This window comes from Somniosus microcephalus, chromosome 2 (assembly GCF_052327205.1).
Source record: "Somniosus microcephalus isolate GS21.2 chromosome 2, FLI_Smic_1.0, whole genome shotgun sequence".
Classification (NCBI taxonomy): domain Eukaryota; kingdom Metazoa; phylum Chordata; class Chondrichthyes; order Squaliformes; family Somniosidae; genus Somniosus; species Somniosus microcephalus.
The window spans coordinates 178,783,595-178,808,269 of NC_140988.1; the positions used below are offsets into that span (position 1 = coordinate 178,783,595).

At 48.0% G+C, this 24,675-nt stretch overlaps 1 protein-coding gene across 10 annotated transcripts in view; it reads left to right on the forward strand.

Moving 5' to 3' along the window:
* Window positions 1-24,675, forward strand: part of slit2 (slit homolog 2 (Drosophila)) — a 605,319-nt gene that overhangs the window by 467,404 nt on the left and 113,240 nt on the right. For 5 of the 10 annotated variants that reach the window (XM_085967585.1, XM_085967587.1, XM_085967589.1 and 2 more), the window contains exons 16-17: window positions 12,365-12,382; window positions 13,676-13,826. In XM_085967585.1, coding sequence (XP_085823711.1) covers window positions 12,365-12,382; window positions 13,676-13,826 — 169 coding nt within the window. The remainder of the gene's footprint in view (window positions 1-12,364; window positions 12,383-13,675; window positions 13,827-24,675) is intronic. The other 5 variants (XM_085967586.1, XM_085967591.1, XM_085967603.1 and 2 more) reach the window with 1 other exon arrangement.

Below are 24,675 nucleotides of genomic sequence, written 5' to 3' on the forward strand. Positions count from 1 at the left end.
GCCAGCGTGGCCCTCACTAAAATGGCGGCCGTCAAGTCCTGTGCCAGAGGTGGGCATTAGAGCAGCGGCCGCCATTTTTTCCAGGATTCTGGCGCAAATGGGTGACGGTAAGTAGCCCAAATTTTCCCCCGATATTTATTGTCGAATTTCCTACATTATTGCTTCAGAAAGATTTTGTTCATATTACTTGGAAAGTGGATGGTTCAAATACTTAAAATAGAGAAGAAGTACTGATCACCACATCACCTGATCTCCCCGGTTGTAATTCCTTAGTGTATGGCACTGTTGGTGGAGGAAGCAAAGTATACTTCGTATGGCTCTTCAGGAGGTATAACAATCATTTACACCGGAAGAAAATACCTCAGTACTCTAATCATAACTTTATTTTTGCCAGCATTAAGTTTAAAGCTCTGTCCTGAAAGCAGGAACATTGTTTGGATATCATTCCTTGTCTGTAAAGCCAAGTGAGTTATCTGCTCCCAGACCACTGTTGTGTTGCCAGAGACTTGGAGGTGTGCCCGTGGAGGACTGGTATACAACAGTAATAGCAACTTGCATTTGTATAGTGCCTCTAGCGTAGATTAACTGCCCTTCACAGAGGTGTAATCAGAGAAAAAATGGACGTAGAGGCAAAGGAGATATCAGGAGTGGTGATCAAAAGCTTGGTCAAAGAGGTGGGGTTTAAGGAGGGTCTTAAAAGGGGAGAGGGAAGTGGAGAGGCAGAAGGCTTTAGGGAGGGAATTCCAGAGTATGGTGCCGAGATGGTTGAAGACACGGCTAGAACGGCTAGAACAGATGAATGCGTGGCTAAAGGGATGGTGCAGGAGGGAGGGCTTTAGTGTCCTGGATCACTGGGTCTGCTTCTGGGAAAGGTGGGACTTGTACAAGTCGGACGGTTTACACCTGAACCAGAGGGGGACCAATATCCTTGCGGGGAGGTTTGCTAGCACTGTTGGGGGGGGTTTAAACTAACTTGGCAGGGGGATGGGATACAGAGGGGAGCTATAGTAGGTGGTGATTTACAGCCAAATACGGAGGAAAAAACAAGTCAGCTGGGAAGGCAGAGCAAATATGTGAAGGCAAAAGGGAATATGGCAAGGCTGGAAGGCATTTATTTTAATGCAAGGAGTCTTGCAAATAAGGTGGATGAACTGAAGTTGTTGTTGAACACATGGGAGTACGATATTGTTGCTATCACGGAGACATGGTTGAGGGAGGGTCAGGACTGGCAGCTCAATATTCCGGGGTATAGAATCTTCAGGTGAGACAGAGGGGGGTGTAAAAGGGGAGGGGGTGTTGCAATATTAATTAAGGAGTCAATTACTGCTGTAAGGAGGGATGATATATTAGCAGGTTCCTCTAATGAGGCCATATGGGTAGAACTTAAAAACAAAAAGGGGGCAAGCACTTTGCTGGGAGTGTACTATAGGCCCCCAAACAGTCAGGGGGAGATAAAGGAACAGATATGTAGGCAAATCTCAGAGAAGTGCGAAAATAATAGGGTAATAATAGTGGGGGATTTCAACTTCCCCAATATTAATTGGGATAGTCAGAGTGTGAAAGGCTTAGAGGGTGCAGAATTCTTAAAGTGCATCCAGGAGAGCTTTTTGAGCCAACATGTAGAAAGTCCTACAAGAGAGGGGGCGGTACTGGACCTAATTCTAGGGAATGTAGCCGGGCAAGTGGTGGAAGTGTCAGTAGGAGAGCATTTTGGCGACAGTGACCATAATTCGGTGAGATTTAAGGTGGCCATGGAAAAAGACAAAGACGGCCCGGAATAAGGGTTCTAAATTGGGGGAAGGCCGATTTTAATATGATAAGGCAGGATCTGGCCAAAGTGGACTGGGAGCAGCTACTTATAGGAAAATCCACATCAAGACAGTGGGAGACTTTCAGAAGGGAAATAGAGAGAGTACAACGCCAACATGTTCCCGTAAAGGTCAAGGGTGGGACCAACAAGCAAAGGGAACCTTGGATGACAAGGGATATACAAAAATGCATTAGGTAAAAAAGGGGGGCTTTTGGCAGTTACAAAAGACTAAAGACAGAGGAAGCCCTAGAGGAGTATAAAAAGTGCAGGGGCATACTTAAAAAAGAAATTAGGAGAGCGAGGAGGGGCCATGAAATAACACTGGCGAGCAAAATAAAGGAAAATCCTAAGATGTTTTATAAGTATATTAAGGGCAAGAGGATAACCAGGGAAAGGGTAGGGCCCATTAGGGACCAAAGTGGCAATCTGTGTGTAGAGCCAGATGATGTAGGCGGGGTTTTAAATGAATTTTTTGCATCTGTGTTCACTATGGAGAAAGACGATTTAGACATAGAAATCGGGCAAGGGGACTGTGATATACTTGAACATATTAGCATCGAGAGGGAGGAGGTACTAGCGGTTTTAGCAGGCCAAAAAGTGGATAAATCCCCAGGCCCGGACGAGATGTATCCCAGGCTGCTGTGTGAGGCAAAGGAGGAGATTGCAGGGGCTCTGACACAAATTTTCAGAACCTCTCTGGCCACAGGGGATGTACCAGAGGACTGGAGAACAGCTAACGTAGTACCATTATTCAAGAAGGGTAGCAGGGATAAACCAGGGAATTACAGGCCAGTGAGCCTAACATCTGTGGTAGGGAAATTATTGGAAAAAATTCTGAGGGACAAAATTAGTCTCCACTTGGAGAGGCAAGGATTAATCGGGGATAGTCAGCATGGCTTTGTCAAGGGTAAATCATGTCTGACCAATCTGATTGAATTTTTCGAGGGGGTGACTAGGTGTGTGGATGAGGGAAATGCTGTGGATGTGGTATACATGGACTTCAGTAAGGCTTTTGACAAAGTCCCACATAGGAGACTGGTCAAGAAGGTAAGAGCCCATGGGACCCAGGGTGCCTTGGCACGTTGGATCCTAAACTGGCTGAGTGGCAGGAGGCAGAGGGTGATGGTCGAAGGTTGCTTTTGTGACTGGAAGCCTGTGTCCAGTGGGGTACCTCAGGGATCGGTGCTGGGTCCCTTGCTGTTTGTGATCTACATAAATGATTTGGATGAGAATGTAAAAGGTATGATCAGTAAGTTCGCAGATGACCCAAAAATTGGTGGGGTGGTAAATTGCGAGGAGGAAAGCCTCAGGCTACAGGACGATATAAACGGGTTGGTCAGATGGGCGGAAAAGTGGCAAATGGAATTTAACCCTGAAAAGTGCGAGGTGATGCATTTTGGACGGACAAATAAGGCAAGGGAATACACAATGAGTGGTAGGACCCTAGGAAGTACAGAGGGTCAGAGGGACCTTGGTGTACATGTACATAGATCCCTGAAGGCAGCGGAACAGGTAGATAAGGTGGTTAAAAAGGCATATGGGATACTTGCCTTCATTAGCCAAGGCATAGAATATAACAGCAGGGAGGTTATGATGGAGCTGTACAAAACGCTGGTAAGGCCACAGCTGGAGTACTGTGTGCAGTTCTGGTCGCCTCACTATAGGAAGGATGTGATTGCTTTGGAGAGGGTGCAGAGCAGATTCACCAGGATGTTACCTGGGATGGAGCGCCTCAGCTATGAAGAAAGACTAAACAGGCTGGGGTTGTTTTCCTTGGAGCAAAGAAGGCTGAGGGGGGACCTGATTGAGGTGTACAAAATGATGAGGGGTATAGATAGGGTAGATAAAGAGGAACTTTTCCCCTTAGTAGGGGGGTCAATAACAAGGGGGCATAGATTCAAGGTAAGGGGCAGGAGGTTTAGAGGGGATTTGAGGAGGAACTTTTTCACCCAGAGGGTGGTTGGAGTCTGGAACTCACTGCCTGAAAGGGTGGTAGAGGCAGGAACCCTCACAACATTCAAGAAGCATTTGGATGAGCACTTGAAATGCCATTGCATACAAGGCTATGGACCAAATGCTGGAAAATGGGATTAGATTGGACAGGGCTTGATGGATGGCGCAGACACGATGGGCCGAAGGGCCTCTTTCTGTGCTGTATAACTCTATGGCCTAGAAATTCAGTTGGGCGCGCCAGTCATTAGCGCCTTAGGAGGAGTAGATCTCGAGCGCTAGGCGCTTAGCGCCCGGGCGCAGCGCGATCTGCGCCTCGCCCCAACTTCAGTAGACATTTAGCGCCGGCGCAAAGTCTTAGCGCGCGCCCTGCTGTGCGCGCAGATCATGACGTCATTTCGTCGTGCAACGCCCTTTGTGCGCCCGGAACCGGAACTTCACTCGCGCCGCCCCATTGTGCGCCGGGCGGCCCTAACGACTGTGAAGTGGAACGGTACACAGCCGAGGTGGGCCGCGGGGAGCGCAAATTAAAGGGCACTTACCCTGCACTATAACGGCCAGCCATTTTGCAGCATTCACTCTTGTGCAACGGTTTTTTGGAGAGAGACCAAGGAGGAGAGCTTACTGCTTTGGCCCAACACTAGGACAGGTATTTTTGGCTCAGGCCAGAGCTTAGCAATTATCTTTGCCTTCATTGAGATCTCAGTGTTTGCCAGCATATAATGGGGGCTGCATTGGGTGCCAACGCTGAGTTTCAGCCTTATGCCGGAAGGGCTTACAGACGCCGTGAGAGAGTGGCAGCCCTGGCTAGACGCAGAGGGGGCAACAGGCGTCACCAAGTGAGGCCTTACCCACCCAGGGTATACCGCCAGCAGTCCTCCTATCTGACCATGTCTGCCGCGCAGTGTGTTAGGAGGCTGTGACTCAGAAGGGAGGTGGTTGCAGACATCTGCCAGCTGCTGCACAGAGATCTGCGTCCACAGCTGATGCGCAGGACGTCTCTGTCGGTGGCAGTGAAGGTGACGGTGGCTCTCAACTTCTATGCCACTGGCTCCTTCCAATCCGCTGCTGTGGACATCGCTAACATCTCCCAGTTCGCCGTGCATTGCTGCATCCGCCAGGTGACCAATGCCCTTTTCAGAAGGAGACGTCAATTCATCTCCTTCCCCATGACCCTGGACAAGCAGCAGCAGCGTGCAGTGGGATTTGCAAGAATAGCGGGCTTCCCCATGGTGCAGGGCGCCATTGACTGCACGCATGTGGCTTTGCGGGCACCTCTGGAGCATGCCGAGGATTACCGCAACCGGAAGGGCTACCATTCCCTCAACGTACAGCTGGTGTGTGACCACAGGCAGCGCATCCTAGCTGTCAATGCCCACTTTCCAGGCAGCAGCCACGATGCCTTTATCCTGCGACAGACAACTGTGGCTGACATGTTCCAGGCACAGCCTCACCCAAGAGGGTGGCTTATCGGGGACAAAGGCTATCCTTTGTGTACCTGGCTCATGACCCCGCTCCGCGCGCCCACGACCCCTGCTGAAGAGGCATACAACGAGAGCCATCAAGCGACTAGGAACATCATAGAACAAACAATCGGCGTCCTCAAGCAACGGTTCCGCTGTCTCGATCGCTCCGGGGGAGCCCTCCAGTATTCGCAGGAGCGAGTCTCCCAATTCGTCGTCGTTTGCTGCATGCTGCACAACCTGGCTATCCGCAGGACTCAGGCACTGCCTCCTCACGTTGGACCACCACCTCAGGAGGAGGAGCAGGAGGAGGAGGAGGACGAGGAGTACCAGCCCAGGAGGGAGGCAGAAGGTCCAAGGGCCGCCCGTCGGCGGCTTATTGACCGTCACTTCTAGGCCCCCTGTCAGGGAATGGCTTGTGCCAATGAAAGAACATGATTGCAGCCGCTCCGCAAGCCGTCAGCCGGTTAAGGCAACAAACACTTCAAAGATCAAACATGGACAATGTGAATAAATAAAATGGTTTATTGTACAAACTCAGGGCCCTTCCCACATGAAAACCAAAAACAGACGAAACCCCCAAAAAACACTCACACACATGACTCACTCCCACAACCTGGGGAGCATTAACAAAAGATGTAAACAAAAATGGCCTTCATCCTCGGCCTTCACAAAACACACATTCCAGAAAACACAACATTTGGACACACCCTCTACTTAGTGGCCCGCGAGGGCGATGCCTTCTGCAAACTTTGGCGGCCCCTGCACGCCCTGCTGCTCCTCCTCAAAGTGAGGCCATTGGCTGCTGCCAGGCTGGGGGCAGGCTCCTGAGGGGCACATGTCATGACGGCAGATGCCCTTGGGGGTCGGCCTAGACGAGGTCTGGCCGTCGAGGGGCCGGCTGGTGAATGCTGCAGCTGTGGCTGGCCAGCATCAGTCGCTGCAGCAGCTCCTGGCAGCTCCACTGGGGGAGTGGCAGTGACGGCTGGAGGAATGGGGGCAAGCTGGCGGATGGCAGGCGCTCGCTGGTCGCCTGAGACACTGGCACTCGGCCGGGCCAGCACTGCAGCATGCGCACCAATCTGCCGAGGGACAGACCGCTGTGCTGCTGCAGCGCGCCGGGTGCCCTGGCGATGCCTGGCTGACACAGCGAGTGTGGCAGCAGTGAGTGCCCGTGTTGACCCGTTCAGTGACCGCATCAGAGCACCCAGTGACTGCACGGCACCACTGATCACCTGGCCACTCGCTGCCTGAGCTGCCCCGAATTCCGCCCGACTGGTGGCCTGTGAGGCCCCGAACTCGGTCACACTCTGAGACAGGGACTCGATGGCCTCAGGCAACCGTGCCACTACCCCCATGAGCTCCGTGTGCCGGCGCTCCGAGTCCGCGGACAAGTCCTCAAGGCGGCGCATCTCCTCGGCGTTGGCCGTCTCCGGACTGGAGGCCGGACTCTCCCTCTGGGGAGAAGGCCGCCGAGCTGGCCGACCCTTCCTGCATTGCTGGACGCCGCTGGGCCCAGCAATTGGACTCCCCTCCGACCCTTCCCCCCTCTGTGGAGAAGGCCGCTGAGCTTCCACCCCCCTCCCACGTTTCTGCAGGCCGCTGGTCCCAGGAGCTACCCTCCCCTCCGACACTTCCCCCACGCTCCCCTCCAGGGAAGACGTGTCCCCTACATTGGCATGGGTTGCCGCGGCTGAGGGTTCCCCTGATGGGCCGCCTTCCTCTTGCTCCTCCTCCTCCTCCTCTTCTGAGGGGCTGTCACTGGCAACTTCAGGGACCTCCTCCTCACCATCTGAAAGCAGGAAGGCACAAGAGTAGCTTTAGAGTGAGGAGAGGGCGTCAGCGAGGGATGCATGAGTGGTGGCATTCAGCGCATTGGTCGGACAGTGGCAAAGGATGTAGATCTGATGCGCAAGTGGGACGAGAGAGGTCCAAAAGGTGATGTCTTTACCATTGGTGCCCAGAACAGGGTCGGCATCTCCAGATGCAACGGGGCCAATCACCCGGGCACCCATGATGCGCTCCACGCGATGTTGCAGCTCGGTGAGCGGCTGGATCTGGGGTCCGCCTCCCCCGGTCGCAGTCCGGCTCCTCTTATTATTGGCCAGCTTGGCCTGCAAGAGAAAGGACGGCCTCTAAGTACAGTGTGTAGCCCTGATCTTGTGTGCACTGCCTCCCATGGTCGAATAGCCTGGCCAGTGTGTAGCCCTGATCTTGTGTGCACTGCCTCCCATGGTCAAATAGCCTGGCCAGTGTGTAGCCCTGATCTTGTGTGCACTGCCTCCCATGGTTGAATAGCCTGGCCAGTGTGTTAAGTGCACAATGTGCAATTGATGTTCATGAGTGTCCCATAGCTGCTGCATGAGGGCTGGCCATTAGGGCTTTCAGGTCCCTTTGCCCATAATGTGAGGTGCACATGCAAGGATGAGGAGGACACTGGAAAGGGTACTCACCTTGACAATCCTGGCGCGGTCATTTAGCTTTTTGCGGCATTGGACACCGCTCCTGGGGACCTCGCTGTTGGATGTCACCTTGCTGGCGACATGCCTCCAGGCTCTCCGGTAGACGCGGGCCGGCGGCTTCCTGCCATTGTCCGGAAGCAAAATATGGCGTCTCTTCTCCACAGCACCAACCAGCACACTCAGATCAAGCTCTGAGAAGCGCTGCGCTCGTTCACGGGCCTTCTCCGTGGTTTCAGGCACTATTTGGGTCCAGCAGCAGTGTTCAGGCCTAGCTGCAGGGCTCCACTATCCAGGGCGTGGCAGCAGACCAAGTCGACCCTTCCCCCTTAAGAGCTGGCCGGCGCCAGGGTGTCTGCTGTCAATCAAGAATTGGCCGCACCTGCACTGCGCCCGGCCTCGGCGCTCTCGCTCAGCACCTCCGGCTTAGTGCCTAAAGAGAGGCATGCATCGCCAGTTTTAGCGCTCGAGCAAACTCTTAGGGCGAAGCTAATGAATATCGGAGAAGTGGCCTCAAATTTGCGCCGGGCGCAAACTTTAGCGGCCGCCCGACTTTACCGCCCCAAAAGTGGCTGTAATGAATTTCTAGGCCTATGACTCTATGAAAAGATGGGGAGGGGGAATTGCACAGGAGGCCAGAGTCTGAGATACAGAGTTCTGGAAGGGGTCGTAGATCTGGAGGAGGTTACAGAGATAGGGAAGAGCAAGGCCATGAAGGGATTTAAATATGAGAATTTTTAAATTGGAGGCATTGGGGTACCATGAGAGGGTAGGAGGTTAGCCAGGAGTGGATTGGAATAGATGAGTCTGCAGGTGATAAAATCTTGGATCAGGTTTTCAGTAGCTGATGGACTGAGAGAAAAGGAGAAAGTAGGCAATGTTATGGAGGTAGAGTAGGCAGTCTTTGTGATTGAGAGGATATAGGGTCAGAAGCTCAGCTCGTACTCGAATAGGATGCACAAGTTGCGAACAGTCTAGTTCAACCAGACAGTGGCTGAAGGCTTTGGTCTTCCCAATGTTTAACTGGCTTATCCAACACTGGATGTTGGACCCTGGTCTGAGCTTGTGTCCGATCCCCTCACCATCACAAACACCATCTATTTCCACCTCAATAACATCACCCGCCTTCATCTCTACCTCAGCCTAATAGCTGCTGAAATCTCCATCCATGCCTTTGTCATCTCTGGCCTCAACAATGCTAATGCTCTCCTGGTTGACCTATTACCTTCCGTAAACTTCAACTCATCCAAAACCCTGCTGCCTGTATCCTATCCAACACCAAGTCCTGTTCACCCATCACCCCTGTTCTTGCTGACCTAGATTGGCTCCCAATACCCCAACACCTCAAATTTAAAATTCTCATCCTTGTATTTAAATTCCTTTGTGGCCATACCTCTTCCCATCTCAGTAACCTCCTCCAGCCATACAGCCTCCCAGCCCAACCTCTCCATTCATCTGACTCTGGCATCCTGTGCACTCCCTGCCGCCCCCCCCACCCCCAGCCTTTGCCACACCATTGGCGGCTGTGACTTCAGCCACCTAGGCTCCATGCTCTGGAATTCCCTCCCTAAACCACGCTGCTTCTCCACTTCCTTCTCCTACTTAAGACCCTCCTTAAAACTCATTTCTGACCAAGCTGTTGGTCACCCGTCCTAATATCTCCTTTTTTGGCTCACCATCAGTTTTTTTGATTACAGCTCTGTGAAGTGCCTTGGGGCTATTTTCTACATTAAAGGTGCTATATAAATGTGAGTTGTAGAACTGACAGAAGCTCCGCTGTTGTTAGATCTGTTTCCTTGTCAATTTGACAGTTTGAGTTACAATGTATGTTAAACCCCTTTTGAAGGATTTTTCATCCATGTTCACTTCAGGCCATTTTTATTAGAGTTTATACTTTAGGCAATAATTTAGTTTTAGGTGGGCAGTTTACTGGGATTTGAAAGTTTACTGCTTGATAGCTGTAGAAAATGCTTCTGTAGCACTTTGCCTTTTGATTTTTTAAAGGTATATTTTTATTCCTTCAGCAAAATCTGTCATCTGTAAAGAGCGTGGAAGAGGCTCTCTGTCTGATTCATGACAGCTCCTTTCCACAGCCCCATGGAGAATTGCTACAACCTGTTTAACCCTTCATGTAACTAACTTTACGGGGAAATTTTAACCTAAAAGAGTGGGTGGGTTTGGAACGTGTTAAATTGTTAAAAATCGTATTCCTGACCTGAACCCGCCTCCAACCCGCCCACTTCTGGTTTTAATGGAGGCAGGACAGGAAGCAGCCAACCTGCTGCCAGGAGGCGGGACATCAATTTAAATATTATAAGGAGGCTGGAAGCCTCTTTCTTAACCTCTCATTTTGTTTTTAACTGCATATGGACGGGTTTTGCACAATTCGTAAAACCCGGCAGTTACAGCAAGACGGGGACTGCTGCATCCAGGAGCTAAGTGCCTTTATACCTAGCTCCTGGATCCAGGGTCCGTGCCTAACCCAGCCCCTGCGATCGGAGACCCCTTCATGAGGCCCTCCCTTCCCCCACCACCCAACAATGATGCTGAGGCTGGCCACGATCCTCCAGTGGCCAGCCACAATCTTCCCTTCACCCACCCCGGCCCTGTTGCCCTCCACTCCCCCCCCCAGCCCGATCGTCTGCCCAATGCCTCCAACCACCTACCCCGCGCACCTATAATGGCCCAGCCCGACCCCCAATCGTCTGCCAAACCCCCCCCCACCCCCACAAAATTTTAACAGTCCGACCGCCCTATAAACCCTCCCTCCTCTGTGTGGCCTAGTGCTGCAGACCTACCCACCCAGAGCCAGCCAGCCTCTCAATCTGGCTGGCTGCAGGCAAGAAACCGAGACCTCGTATGCAAATCAGGCCCTGCCGTTAAAGTCAGCAGGGCCTGCAGGAAACCAGGCCTTCTGGGTTTCCCAACTGCCCCGGAGCCCCCCTGCCCCCCAACCTACCTTCCTCCTTAAAATCCAGCCCTATGTGACATTGACATGAATACCCTCCAGGAGGTTAACTGATCAAGAAACATCTGCTGATGCTTTGACGATTGGGAATACATTCTGCCGTGGTGTTGCAATAGAAAAAAATAAAGACTTGCATTTATATTGTGCCTTTCACAACTTCAGGACGTCCCAAAGCACTTTACAGCCAATTAAATACTTTTATTGAAGTGCGGTCACTTTTGTAATGTAGGAATTTGCACACAGCAAGGTCCCACAAACACCAATGTGATAATGGCCATATAATCTGTTTTAGTAATGTTGGTTGAGGAATAAATATAGACCAGGACACTGAGGATAACTCCACTGCTCTTCCTCGAAATAGTGCCATGGCATCTTTTATGTTTCATCCAAAAGCCGGAACCTCCGACAGTGCAGCACTCCCTCATTACTGCACTGGGATGTTAGCCTGGATTATGTGCTCAAGCCTCTGGAGTGGGACTTGAACCCACACCTTCTGACTCAGAGGCAAGAGTGCTGCCAACTGAACCACGGCTGACACTGAGGACTTATTCTGGACAAGTAGCAGTGTATCAGAGTAGGGACTGCACGGTATACCCACTAGTACAGTGTGCATAAACTTTGCTGTAACGAGCACCAAAGATGGTTCAACCCTGCAACATTTTCAAACACTGTTGTGCAAGTGTGGGCACGCTGAGCAGACAGTCGGGGGCGATTCCGTGGTCTGGCGCTCCCAGTGACGAGCAGCATTTAGAGGAAACCCATCTCGGAAAATCTCAGACTGTCCACTTACCATTTCCTGAGAAAGGTTGCCTGTGAACTCCACTTCCTGCTTGGAGTGCTGCATCATAGAATCACCCTTCATTCCATTTTCGTATCTTTGGCAACTGTGTAGCTGTGCTTTTGAAACATAATTTTGTTGCTGCTCTAATTACTGAGGGTTAGATTGTTCTCAGTCAACACTTTTATCTAACATTTCAGCTGTTTTCCCTCCTAATCTATATGTCAGTTGATAAACTGTGGTGTGTATGTGTGAACATAGTGTTGCACTAACAGGCTGGTGTGCCAATTTGGATGCCATGTACATGTTTGAATCAGTCCCACCAGAACTGCTTTAAGAATAAATCCTCAAGCAATAGTTGAGATTAAAAACAGGATCTGTTTTCACGAAGTACATTTTTATTAAGATGTAAGGAATGATTTCACAAAGTACAATAATTATTAAATATGTGTCTCTAATAAATTAAATTAAATATTTAATATATCCAAGAGCAGGCTGTAGGCACTCTTGATAGTCATGGAAAAATTTAAATCTTTTTGATAAAATCCATGAAGTGTCCTCCCTCATATTTCCCATCATTATTTATAAACACTAGCCTTATTTTGAAATTGTGCCACTGTCCAATACCTTCAGCTTATTGATTAAAAGGGGGTTTATTATGATGGCATCCCATGCCCAAAGCTGGCACTCTGCATTTCTTCTTTGAGATTTGTTAGGTTTCCTGTCTGGCTGGTTCTCTTTAGTGTTGTACTCTACCTAGATATAATCTGATAGTCATGGTTATCCCCACAAAGAATCTATTTTATTCAACCTAATTAATAACTAATGCTCTGCAGAGTCTTAACACAAATGGATTGGCTGCTTTCTTTACTTTCCTGAATATAAATGCAATCGCTCTGTCTCTCTTTTCCTTCTGTGCTTCTTTACTTCTTGCAGGAATTCACCATTTTGGCTGTAAGTACAACTTTGTGTGCTATCTGATACTTTACCTCTGCCCACCTTCACCTCCTCCTCTTTCAGATATGGTCCCACACTCTCCCTGCCCAGATATTTTTTTCTTTTATGTTCCTAGCTTGTTGCCTCACACTCACCCTGTTGACAGCTCTTAAGAAACCATCCAGCTCTCAGTCACAAGTGCTCCCCTTCTCTGGACCTTCATGTGCCCCAACATATCAGGTTTTTAGTAGTGCCTAGTTGGATAGTGACATCAAGTACTAAATTTGAGCAATATCCAATTGGAAAGAGCTATTTTTTACGTAGGCATGTATATTGCTTGTGATAATTCGCAATAGTTGTTCTGCTATACATTAACTGAATGTGAAGAAAATGTTCCCTTGTTTATACTAATGCTGTTGTACCCCAGCTCCCTACTGCTACATTCTGTACCTCTTACAGTAGAATGCTCTGCCTTCTTTCCTCTACTACCTTCCCTCACACTTTTACCTGGCCTAGCTGATGCGGTTCTGAAACTCAGCGGGATTTTCTGTTGTGCTTGATCTAACCATGTGGTTGCAAGGTACGAATAAAACATGGTTCTGTCAAGCACCATGGAGCGTCACGTATGCCTTCTACAGCATGCCAAGCTACAAACAATATAAGTATCTAAAGAGAGGCAGTGTGCCGTACTTCTCTGGTCAAAGGCCAACAAGACTCAGGATGGTAGTTCCACAGACAGAGGGTTTTAGAGCTGGAGACCAATTTTATGACATTAGTACTGCAGTCATGGCTGATTGAAGATTTTTCATTAAAAAAAGTGGATAAAAAGATAGACGAGGTTTGATGTAGAAAAAAGCAGGTGAAGGAACAAATGTAATGACTGTAGCAGATGTTTTACTATAGGTCTGAAAGTGTTCAGTCTTTTTGAATTCCACTCACTATTTCAAACAAACGGCTCAGGTGGGAGCAGTAAATTGAATTAGATAAGGCTTAGCAACACTGCGAGCTAGCTACAGGACTCGTGGGAAGGCAGTTAGCTTTGTAGTAGAAATTGCAATAGAAGGAGTCTGCATTGAAAGGTCAGCTTGTAAATATTACCTCTACTCTTCTGGATCTTGTCTTTACCATATGACAAAATTCAAGATCTACGTATAATATTTTAGGTCTTGAAGTTTTGCTTTCTGTATGGTCTTTGTAAAGCCTTGATGTTAATTGAGTCCCTTTGCATATTTCAACTTCTCCTGTTAAAACGTTTGCTTTCCAGTTTGCCGACTTTAATAATCCATATATTTTGACTCAAATAATCTGCAGGCACGGAGGATTACAGAGCCAAACTCAGCGGAGACTGCTTCATGGATCTTGCTTGCCCTGAAAAGTGCCGATGCGAGGGAACAACTGTGGACTGCTCCAATCAAAGGCTCACCAAAATTCCGGATCACATCCCTCAGTACACTGCGGAGCTGTAAGTTGGCACAGCAAGCCCGCTACCCTACTCTTTCTTGCTCACTCTTTCTCATCTACACATTGGCAGCGAAACAAAGAAATGTAGAATTCATTTAGAAAATGGCTACAGGCTGTAGGCCCACATCCCTCGAGCTGAAAGAAAAAAGGTGCACTCATGGGAGAAGGTCTTGTTGGTTGCACATGAGCATTAGAAAAAAAAAAGGGGGGGTGAAATCACTTGGGTGTCTGTTAGCAAGTGTCAATAACTGCTAGTGTTGGCTAGGCACTGTGGATCAAATAGAATTTGGATAGCAGTGGCCACATTCATTGAAACAGGGTTTGGTTTTCATGTACTACGTTACAGAAGTGACTTTGTTAACCATAAACTATTGTTCTCCATTGATTCCGAGTGTGCATGAAGTGCCAACTTATTAAACACTGAACAAAGTTTGTGTAGTGTCTGCACAGTGAGAGAAACATTAAACAACAGAGAATAACATGGCCAATTTATAACCCATGGTATAGCACAGCCAATTTATAACCCACGGGATAACATGGCCAATTTATAACCCACGGGATAACACGGCCAATTTATAATCCACAGGGGCTAGCATGGCCAATTTATAATCCACAGGGGCTAGCACGGCCAATTTATAACCCACAGCGGATAACACGGCCAATTTATAACCCACGGGATAACACGGCCAATTTATAACCCACAGGGGATAGTACGGCCAATTTATAACCCACAGGGGATAGTACGGCCAATTTAAAACCCACGGGATAACACGGCCAATTTATAACCCACGGGATAACACGGCCAATTTATAACCCACAGGGGATAACACGGCCAATTTATAACCCACAGGGGATAGTACGGCCAATTTATAACCCACGGGATAACACGGCCAATTTATAACCCACAGGGGATAACACGGCCAATTTATAACCCACAGGGGATAACACGGCCAATTTATAACCCACAGGGGATAACACGGCCAATTTATAACCCACAGCGGATAACACGGCCAATTTATAACCCACAGGGGATAGTACGGCCAATTTATAACCCACAGGATAACACGGCCAATTTATAACCCACAGGGGATAACACGGCCAATTTATAACCCACAGAGGATAACACGGCCAATTTATAACCCACAGGGGATAGTACGGCCAATTTATAACCCACAGGATAACACGGCCAATTTATAACCCACAGGGGATAACACGGCCAGTTTATAACCCACAGGGGATAACATGGCCAATTTATAACCCACAGGGGATAGTACGGCCAATTTATAACACACAGGGGATAACACGGCCAATTTATAACCCACAGAGGATAACACGGCCAATTTATAACCCACAGAGGATAACACGGCCAATTTATAACCCACAGGGGATAACACGGCCAATTTATAACACACGGGCTAACACGGCCAATTAATAACACACAGGGGACAACACAGCCAATTTATAACCCACAGGGGATAGCACGGCCAATTTATAACCCACAGGGGATAGCACGGCCAATTTATAACCCACGGGATAACATGGCCAATTTATAACCCACGGGATAACACGGCCAATTTATAACCCACGGGATAACACGGCCAATTTATAACCCACGGGATAACATGGCCAATTTATAACCCACGGGATAACACGGCCAATTTATAACCCACAGGGGACAACACGGCCAATTTATAACCCACAGGGGATAACAGGGCCAATTTATAACCCACAGGGGATAACACGGCCAATTTATAACCCACAGGGGATAGCACGGCCAATTTATAAGCCACAGGGGATAACACGGCCAATTTATAACCCATGGGATAACACGGCCAATTTATAACCCACAGAGGATAACACGGCCAATTTATAACCCACAGGATAACACGGCCAATTTATAACCCACAGGGGATAACACGGCCAATTTATAACCCACGGGTTAACACGGCCAATTTACAACCCACAGGGGATAACACGGACAATTTATAACCCACAGGATAACACGGCCAATTTATAACCCACAGAGGATAACACGGCCAATTCATAACCCACAGAGGATAACACGGCCAATTTATAACCTACAGGGGATAGCACGGCCAATTTATAACCCACAACGGATAGCACGGCCAATTTATAACCTACAGAGGATAACACGGCCAATTTATAACCCACAGGGGATAGCACGGCCAATTTATAACCCACGGGATAACATGGCCAATTTATAACCCACGGGATAACATGGCCAATTTATAACCCACGGGATAACACGGCCAATTTATAACCCACAGGGGATAACACGGCCAATTTATAACCCACAGGGGATAACACGGCCAATTTATAACCCACAGAGGATAACACGGCCAATTTATAACCCACAGGGGATAACACGGCCAATTTATAACCCACAGGGGATAACACGGCCAATTTATAACCCACGGGATAACACGGCCAATTTATAACCCACAGGGGACAACACGGCCAATTTATAACCCACAGGGGATAACAGGGCCAATTTATAACCCACAGGGGATAACACGGCCAATTTATAACCCACAGGGGATAGCACGGCCAATTTATAAGCCACAGGGGATAACATGGCCAATTTATAACCCATGGGATAACACGGCCAATTTATAACCCACAGAGGATAACACGGCCAATTTATAACCCACAGGATAACACGGCCAATTTATAACCCACAGGGGATAACACGGCCAATTTATAACCCACGGGTTAACACGGCCAATTTACAACCCACAGGGGATAACACGGACAATTTATAACCCACAGGATAACACGGCCAATTTATAACCCACAGAGGATAACACGGCCAATTTATAACCCACAGAGGATAACACGGCCAATTTATAACCTACAGGGGATAGCACGGCCAATTTATAACCCACAACGGATAGCACGGCCAATTTATAACCTACAGAGGATAACACGGCCAATTAATAACCCACAGGGGATAACACGGCCAATTTATAACCCACAGGGGATAGCACGGCCAATTTATAACCCACAGGATAACACGGCCAATTTATAACCCACAGGGGATAGCACGGCCAATTTATAACCCACAGAGGATAACACGGCCAATTTATAACCCACAGGGGATAACACGGCCAATTTATAACCCACAGAGGATAACACGGCCAATTTATAACCAACAGAGGATAACACGGCCAATTTATAACCCACAGGGGATAGCACGGCCAATTTATAACCCACGGGATAACACGGCCAATTTATAACCCACAGGGGATAGTACGGCCAATTTATAACCCACAGAGGATAACACGGCCAATTTATAACACACAGGGCATAACACGGCCAATTTATAACCCACAGGAGACAACACGGCCAATTTATAACACACAGGGGATAGCACAGCCAATTTATAACCCACAGGAGATAACACGGCCAATTTATAACCCACAGAGGATAACACGGCCAATTTATAACCCACGGGATAGCACGGCCAATTTATAACCCACAGAGGATAACACGGCCAATTTATAACCCACAGAGGATAACACGGCCAATTTATAACCCACGGGATAACACGGCCAATTTATAGCCCACAGGGGACAACACGGCCAATTTATAACCCATGGGATAACACGGCCAATTTATAACCCAGAGGGGATAGCACGGCCAATTTATAGCCCACAGAGGATAACACGGCCAATTTATAACCCACAGGATAACACGGCCAATTTATAACCCACAGGGGATAACACGGCCAATTTATAACCCACAGAGGATAACACGGCCAATTTATAACCCACAGAGGATAACACGGCCAATTTATAACCCACAGGGGATAGCACGGCCAATTTATAACCCACAGGGGATAACACGGCCAATTTATAACCCACAGAGGATAACACGGCCAATTTATAACCCAGAGTGGATAGCACGGCCAATTTTTAACCCACAGGGGATAACACGGCCAATTTATAACCCACGGGATAACACGGCCAATTTATAATCCACAGGGGATAACACGGCCAAATTATAACCCACAGGATAACACGTCCAATTTATAACCCACGGGATAACACGGCCAATTTATAACCCACGGGCTAACACGGCCGATTTATAACCCACGGGATAACATGGCCAATTTAAAACCGACGGGATAACACGGCCAATTTATAACCCACAGAGGATAGCACGGCCAATTTATAACCCACCGGGGATAACACGGCCAATTTATAGCCCACATGGGCTAGCACGGCCAATTTATAACCCACAGGGGATAGCACGGCCAATTTATAACCCACAGAGGATAGCACGGCCAATTTATAACCCACAGGGGATAGCACAGCCAATTTATAACCCACAGAGGATAACACGGCCAATTTATAACCCACAGAGGATAACACGGCCAATTTATAACCCACAGGGGATAGCACGGCCAATTTATAACCCACAGGGGATAGCACGGCCAATTTATAACCCACAGGGGATAGCACGGCCAATTTATAACCCACAGAGGATAACACGGCCAATTTATAACCCACAGGGGATAACACGGCCAATTTTTAACCCACAGAGGATAACACGGCCTATTTATAACCCACAGGGGATAGCACGGCCAATTTATAACCCACAGAGGATAACACGGCCAATTTATAACCCACAGGGGATAGTACAGCCAATTTATAACCCACAGAGGATAACACGGCCAATTTATAACCCACAGGGGATAACACGGCCAATTTATAACACACAGGGGATAGTACGGCCAATTTATGACCCACAGGAGACAACACGGCCAATTTATAACACACAGGGGATAGCACGGCCAATTTATAACCCACAGGGGATAACACGGCCAATTTATAACCCACAGAGGATAACACGGCCAATTTATAACCCACAGGGGATAGCACGGCCAATTTATAACCCACAGGATAACATGGCCAATTTATAACACACAGGGGATAGCACGGCCAATTTATAACCCACAGAGGATAACACGGCCAATTTATAACCCACAGGGGATAACACGGCCAATTTATAACCCACAGGGGATAACACGGCCAATTTATTACCCACAGGGGATAACACGGCCAATTTATAACCCACAGAGGATAACACGGCCAATTTATAACCCACAGGGGATAACACGGCCAATTTATCACACACAGGGGATAACACGGCCAATTTATAACCCACAGAGGATAGCACGGCCAATTTATAACCCACAGGGGATAGCACGGCCAATTTATAACCCACGGGATAACACGGCCAATTTATAACCCACAGGATAACATGGCCAATTTATAACACACAGGGGATAGCACGGCCAATTTATAACCCACAGAGGATAACACGGCCAATTTATAACCCACAGGGGATAACACGGCCAATTTATAACCCACAGGGGATAACACGGCCAATTTATAACCCACAGGGGATAACACGGCCAATTTATAACCCACAGAGGATAACACGGCCAATTTATAACCAACAGAGGATAACACGGCCAATTTATAACCCACAGGGGATAACACGGCCAATTTATAACCCACAGAGGATAACACGGCCAATTTATAACCCACAGGGGATAGCACGGCCAATTTATAACCCACAGAGGATAACACGGCCAATTTATAACCCACAGGGGATAACACGGCCAATTTATAACACACAGGGGATAACACGGCCAATTTATAACCCACAGAGGATAGCACGGCCAATTTATAACCCACAGGGGATAGCACGGCCAATTTATAACCCACGGGATAACACGGCCAATTTATAACCCACAGGGGATAGCACGGCCAATTTATAACCCACAGGAGACAACACGGCCAATTTATAACCCACAGGGGATAGCACGGCCAATTTATAACCCACAGGATAACACGGCCAATTTAAAACCCACAGGGGATAACACGGCCAATTTATAACCCACAGGGGATAGCACGGCCAATTTATAACCCACAGGGGATAGCACGGCCAATTTATAACCCACGGGATAACACGGCCAATTTATAACCCACAGGGGATAACACGGCCAATTTATAACACACAGGGGATAACACGGCCAATTTATAACCCACAGGAGACAACACGGCCAATTTATAACACACAGGGGATAGCACAGCCAATTTATAACCCACAGGAGATAACACGGCCAATTTGTAACCCACAGAGAATAATACGGCCAATTTATAACCCACAGGGGATAGCACGGCCAATTTCTAACCCACAGAGGATAACACGGCCAATTTATAGCCCACAGGGGATAACACGGCCAATTTATAACCCACGGGATAACACGGCCAATTTATAACCCAGAGGGGATAGCACGGCCAATTTATAACCCACAGAGGATAACACGGCCAATTTATAACCCACAGGATAACACGGCCGATTTATAACCCACAGAGGGTAACACGGCCAATTTATAACCCACAGAGGATAACACGGCCAATTTATAACCCACAGAGGATAACACGGCCAATTTATAACCCACAGGGGATAGCACGGCCAATCTATAACCCACAGGGGATAACACAACCAATTTATAACCCACAGAGGATAACACGGCCAATTTATAACCCAGAGGGGATAGCACGGCCAATTTATAACCCACAGGGGATAACACGGCCAATTTATAACCCACAGGGGATAACACGGCCAATTTATAACCCACAGGGGATAACACGGCCAATTTATAACCCACAGGATAACACGGCCAATTTATAACCCACGGGATAACACGGCCAATTTTTAACCCACGGGCTAACACGGCAAATTTATAACCCACGGGATAACATGGCCAATTTATAACCCACGGGATAACACGGCCAATTTATAACCCACAGAGGATAGCACGGCCAATTTATAACCCACAGGGGATAACACGGCCAATTCATAACCCACAGAGGATAACACGGCCAATTTATAACCCACAGGGGATAACACGGCCAATTTATAACCCACAGATGATAACACGGCCAATTTATAACCCACAGGGGATAGCACGGCCAATTTATAACCCACAGAGGATAACACGGCCAATTTATAACCCACAGGGGATAGCACGGCCAATTTATAACCCACAGAGGATAACACGGCCAATTTATAACCCACAGAGGATAACACGGCCAATTTATAACCCACAGGGGATAACACGGCCAATTTATAACCCACAGAGGATAACACGGCCAATTTATAACCCACAGAGGATAACACGGCCAATTTATAACCCACAGAGGATAGCACGGCCAATTTATAACCCACGGGATAACACAGCCAATTTATAACCCACAGGGGATAGTACGGCCAATTTATAACCCACAGAGGATAACACGGCCAATTTATAACCCACAGGGGATAACACGGCCAATTTATAACACACAGGGGATAGTACGGCCAATTTATGACCCACAGGAGACATCACGGCCAATTTATAACCCACAGGGGATAGCACGGCCAATTTATAACCCACAGAGGATAACACGGCCAATTTATAACCCACAGGGGATAACACGGCCAATTTATAACACACAGGGGATAACACGGCCAATTTATAACCCACAGAGGATAGCACGGCCAATTTATAACCAACAGGGGATAGCACGGACAATTTATAACCCACGGGATAACACGGCCAATTTATAACCCACAGGGGATAACACGGCCAATTTATAACCCACAGGGGATAGCACGGCCAATCTATAACCCACAGGGGATAGCACGGCCAATTTATAACCCACAGGGGATAGCACGGCCAATTTATAACCCACAGAGGATAACACGGCCAATTTATAACCCACAGAGGATAGCACGGCCAATTTATAACCCACATAGGATAACACGGCCAATTCATAACCCACAGAGGATAACACGGCCAATTTATAACCCACAGGGGATAGCACGGCCAATTTATAACCCACAGAGGATAACACGGCCAATTTATAACCCACAGGGGATAACACGGCCAATTTATAACACACAGGGGTAACACGGCCAATTTATAACCCACAGAGGATAGCACGGCCAATTTATAACCCTCAGGGGATAGCACGGCCAATTTATAACCCACGGGATAACACGGCCAATTTATAACCCACAGGGGATAACACGGCCAATTTATAAACCACAGGGGATAGCACGGCCAATTTATAACCCACAGGGGATAGCACGGCCAATTTATAACCAACAGGGGATAGCACGGCCAATTTATAACCCACAGAGGATAACACGGCCAATTTATAACCCACAGAGGATAACACGGCCAATTTATAACCCACAGGGGATAGCACGGCCAATTTATAACCCGCAGAGGATAACACGGCCAATTTATAACCCACAGGGGATAGCACGGCCAATTTATAACCCACAGAGGATAACACGGCCAATTTATAACCCACAGGGGATAACACGGCCAATTTATACCCCACAGAGGATAACACGGCCAATTTGTAACCCACAGGGGATAGCACGGCCAATTTATAACCCACAGAGGATAACACGGCCAATGTATAACCCACAGGGGATAACACGGCCAATTTATAACACACAGGGGATAACACGGCCAATTTATAATCCACAGAGGATAGCACGGCCAATTTATAACCCTCAGGGGATAGCACGGCCAATTTATAACCCACGGGATAACACGGCCAATTTATAACCCACAGGGGATAACACGGCCAATTTATAACCCACAGAGGATAACACGGCCAATTTATAACCCACAGGGGATAACACGGCCAATTTATAACCCACAGAGGATAACACGGCCAATTTATAACCCACAGAGGATAACACGGCCAATTTATAACCCACAGGGAATAGCACGGCCAATTTATAACCCACGGGATAACACGGCCAATTTATAACCCACAGGGGATAGTACGGCCAATTTATAACCCACAGAGGATAACACAGCCCATTTATAACCCACAGGGGATAACATGGCCAATTTATAACACACAGGGGATAGTACGGCCAATTTATAACCCACAGGGGACAACACGGCCAATTTATAATACACAGGGGATAACACGGCCAATTTATAACCCACAGGGGATAACACGGCCAATTTATAACCCACAGAGGATAACACGGCCAATTTATAACCCACAGGGGATAGCACGGCCAATTTATAGCCCACAGAGGATAACACGGCCAATTTATAACCCACGGGATAACACGGCCAATTTATAACCCACAGGGGATCGCACAGCCAATTTATAACCCACAGAGGATAACACGGCCAATTTATAACCGACAGGATAACACGGCCAATTTATAACCCACAGAGGATAACACGGCCAATTTATAACCCACAGGGGATAACACGGCCTATTTATAACCCACAGAGGATAACACGGCCAATTTATAACCCACAGGGGATAGCACGGCCAATTTATAACCCACAGGGGATAACACGGCCAATTTATAACCCACAGAGGATAACACGGCCAATTTATAACCCACAGGGGATAACACGGCCAATTTATAACCCACAGGATAACACGGCCAATTTATAACCCACGGGATAACACGGTCAATTTATAACCTACGGGACAACACGGCCAATTTATAACCCACGGGATAACACGGCCAATTTATAACCCACAGGGGATAGCACGGCCAATTTATAACCCACAGAGGATAGCACGGCCAATTTATAACCCACAGGGGATAACAAGGCCAATTTATAACCCACAGGATAACACCGCCAATTTATAACCCACGGGATAACACGGCCAATTTATAACACACAGGGGATAACACGGCCAATTTATAACCCACAGGGGATAACACGGCCAATTTATAACCCACAGGGGATAGCACGGCCAATTTATAACCCACAGAGGCTAACACGGCCAATTTCTAACCCACAGAGGATAACACGGCCAATTTATAACCCACAGGGGATAGCACGGCCAATTTATAACCCACAGCGGATAACACGGCCAATTTATAACCCACAGAGGATAACACGGCCAATTTATAACCCACAGGGGATAGCACGGCCAATTTATAACCCACGGGATAACACGGCCAATTTATAACCCACAGGGGATAACACGGCCAATTTATAACCCACAGGGGATAGCACGGCCAATATATAACCCACAGAGGATAACACGGCCAATTTATAACCCACAGAGGATGACACAGCCAATTTATAACCCACAGGGGATAGCACGGCCAATTTATAACCCACGGGATAACACGGCCAATTTATAACCCACAGAGGATAACACGGCCAATTTATAACCCACAGGGGATAGCACGGCCAATTTATAACCCACAGAGGATAACACGGCCAATTTATAACCCACAGGGGATAGCACGGCCAATTTATAACCCACAGAGGCTAACACGGCCAATTTATAACCCACAGAGGATAACACGGCCAATTTATAACCCGCAGGGGCTAGCACGGCCAATTTATAACCCACAGAGGATAACACGGCCAATATATAACCCACAGGGGATAGCACGGCCAATTTATAACCCACAGGGGATAACACGGCCAATTTATAACCCACAGGGGATAGCACGGCCAATGTATAACCAACAGAGGATAACACGGCCAATTTATAACCCACAGGGGCTCACACGGCCAATTTATAACCCACAGGGGATAGCACGGCCAATTTATAACCCACAGAGGATAACACGGACAATTTATAACCCACAGAGGATAACATGGCCAATTTATAACCCACAGGGGATAACAGGGCCAATTTATAACCCACGGGATAACACGGCCAATTTTAACCCACAGGTGATAGCACGGCCAATTTATAACCCACAGGGGATAGCACGGCCAATTTATAACCCACAGGGGATAGCACGGCCAA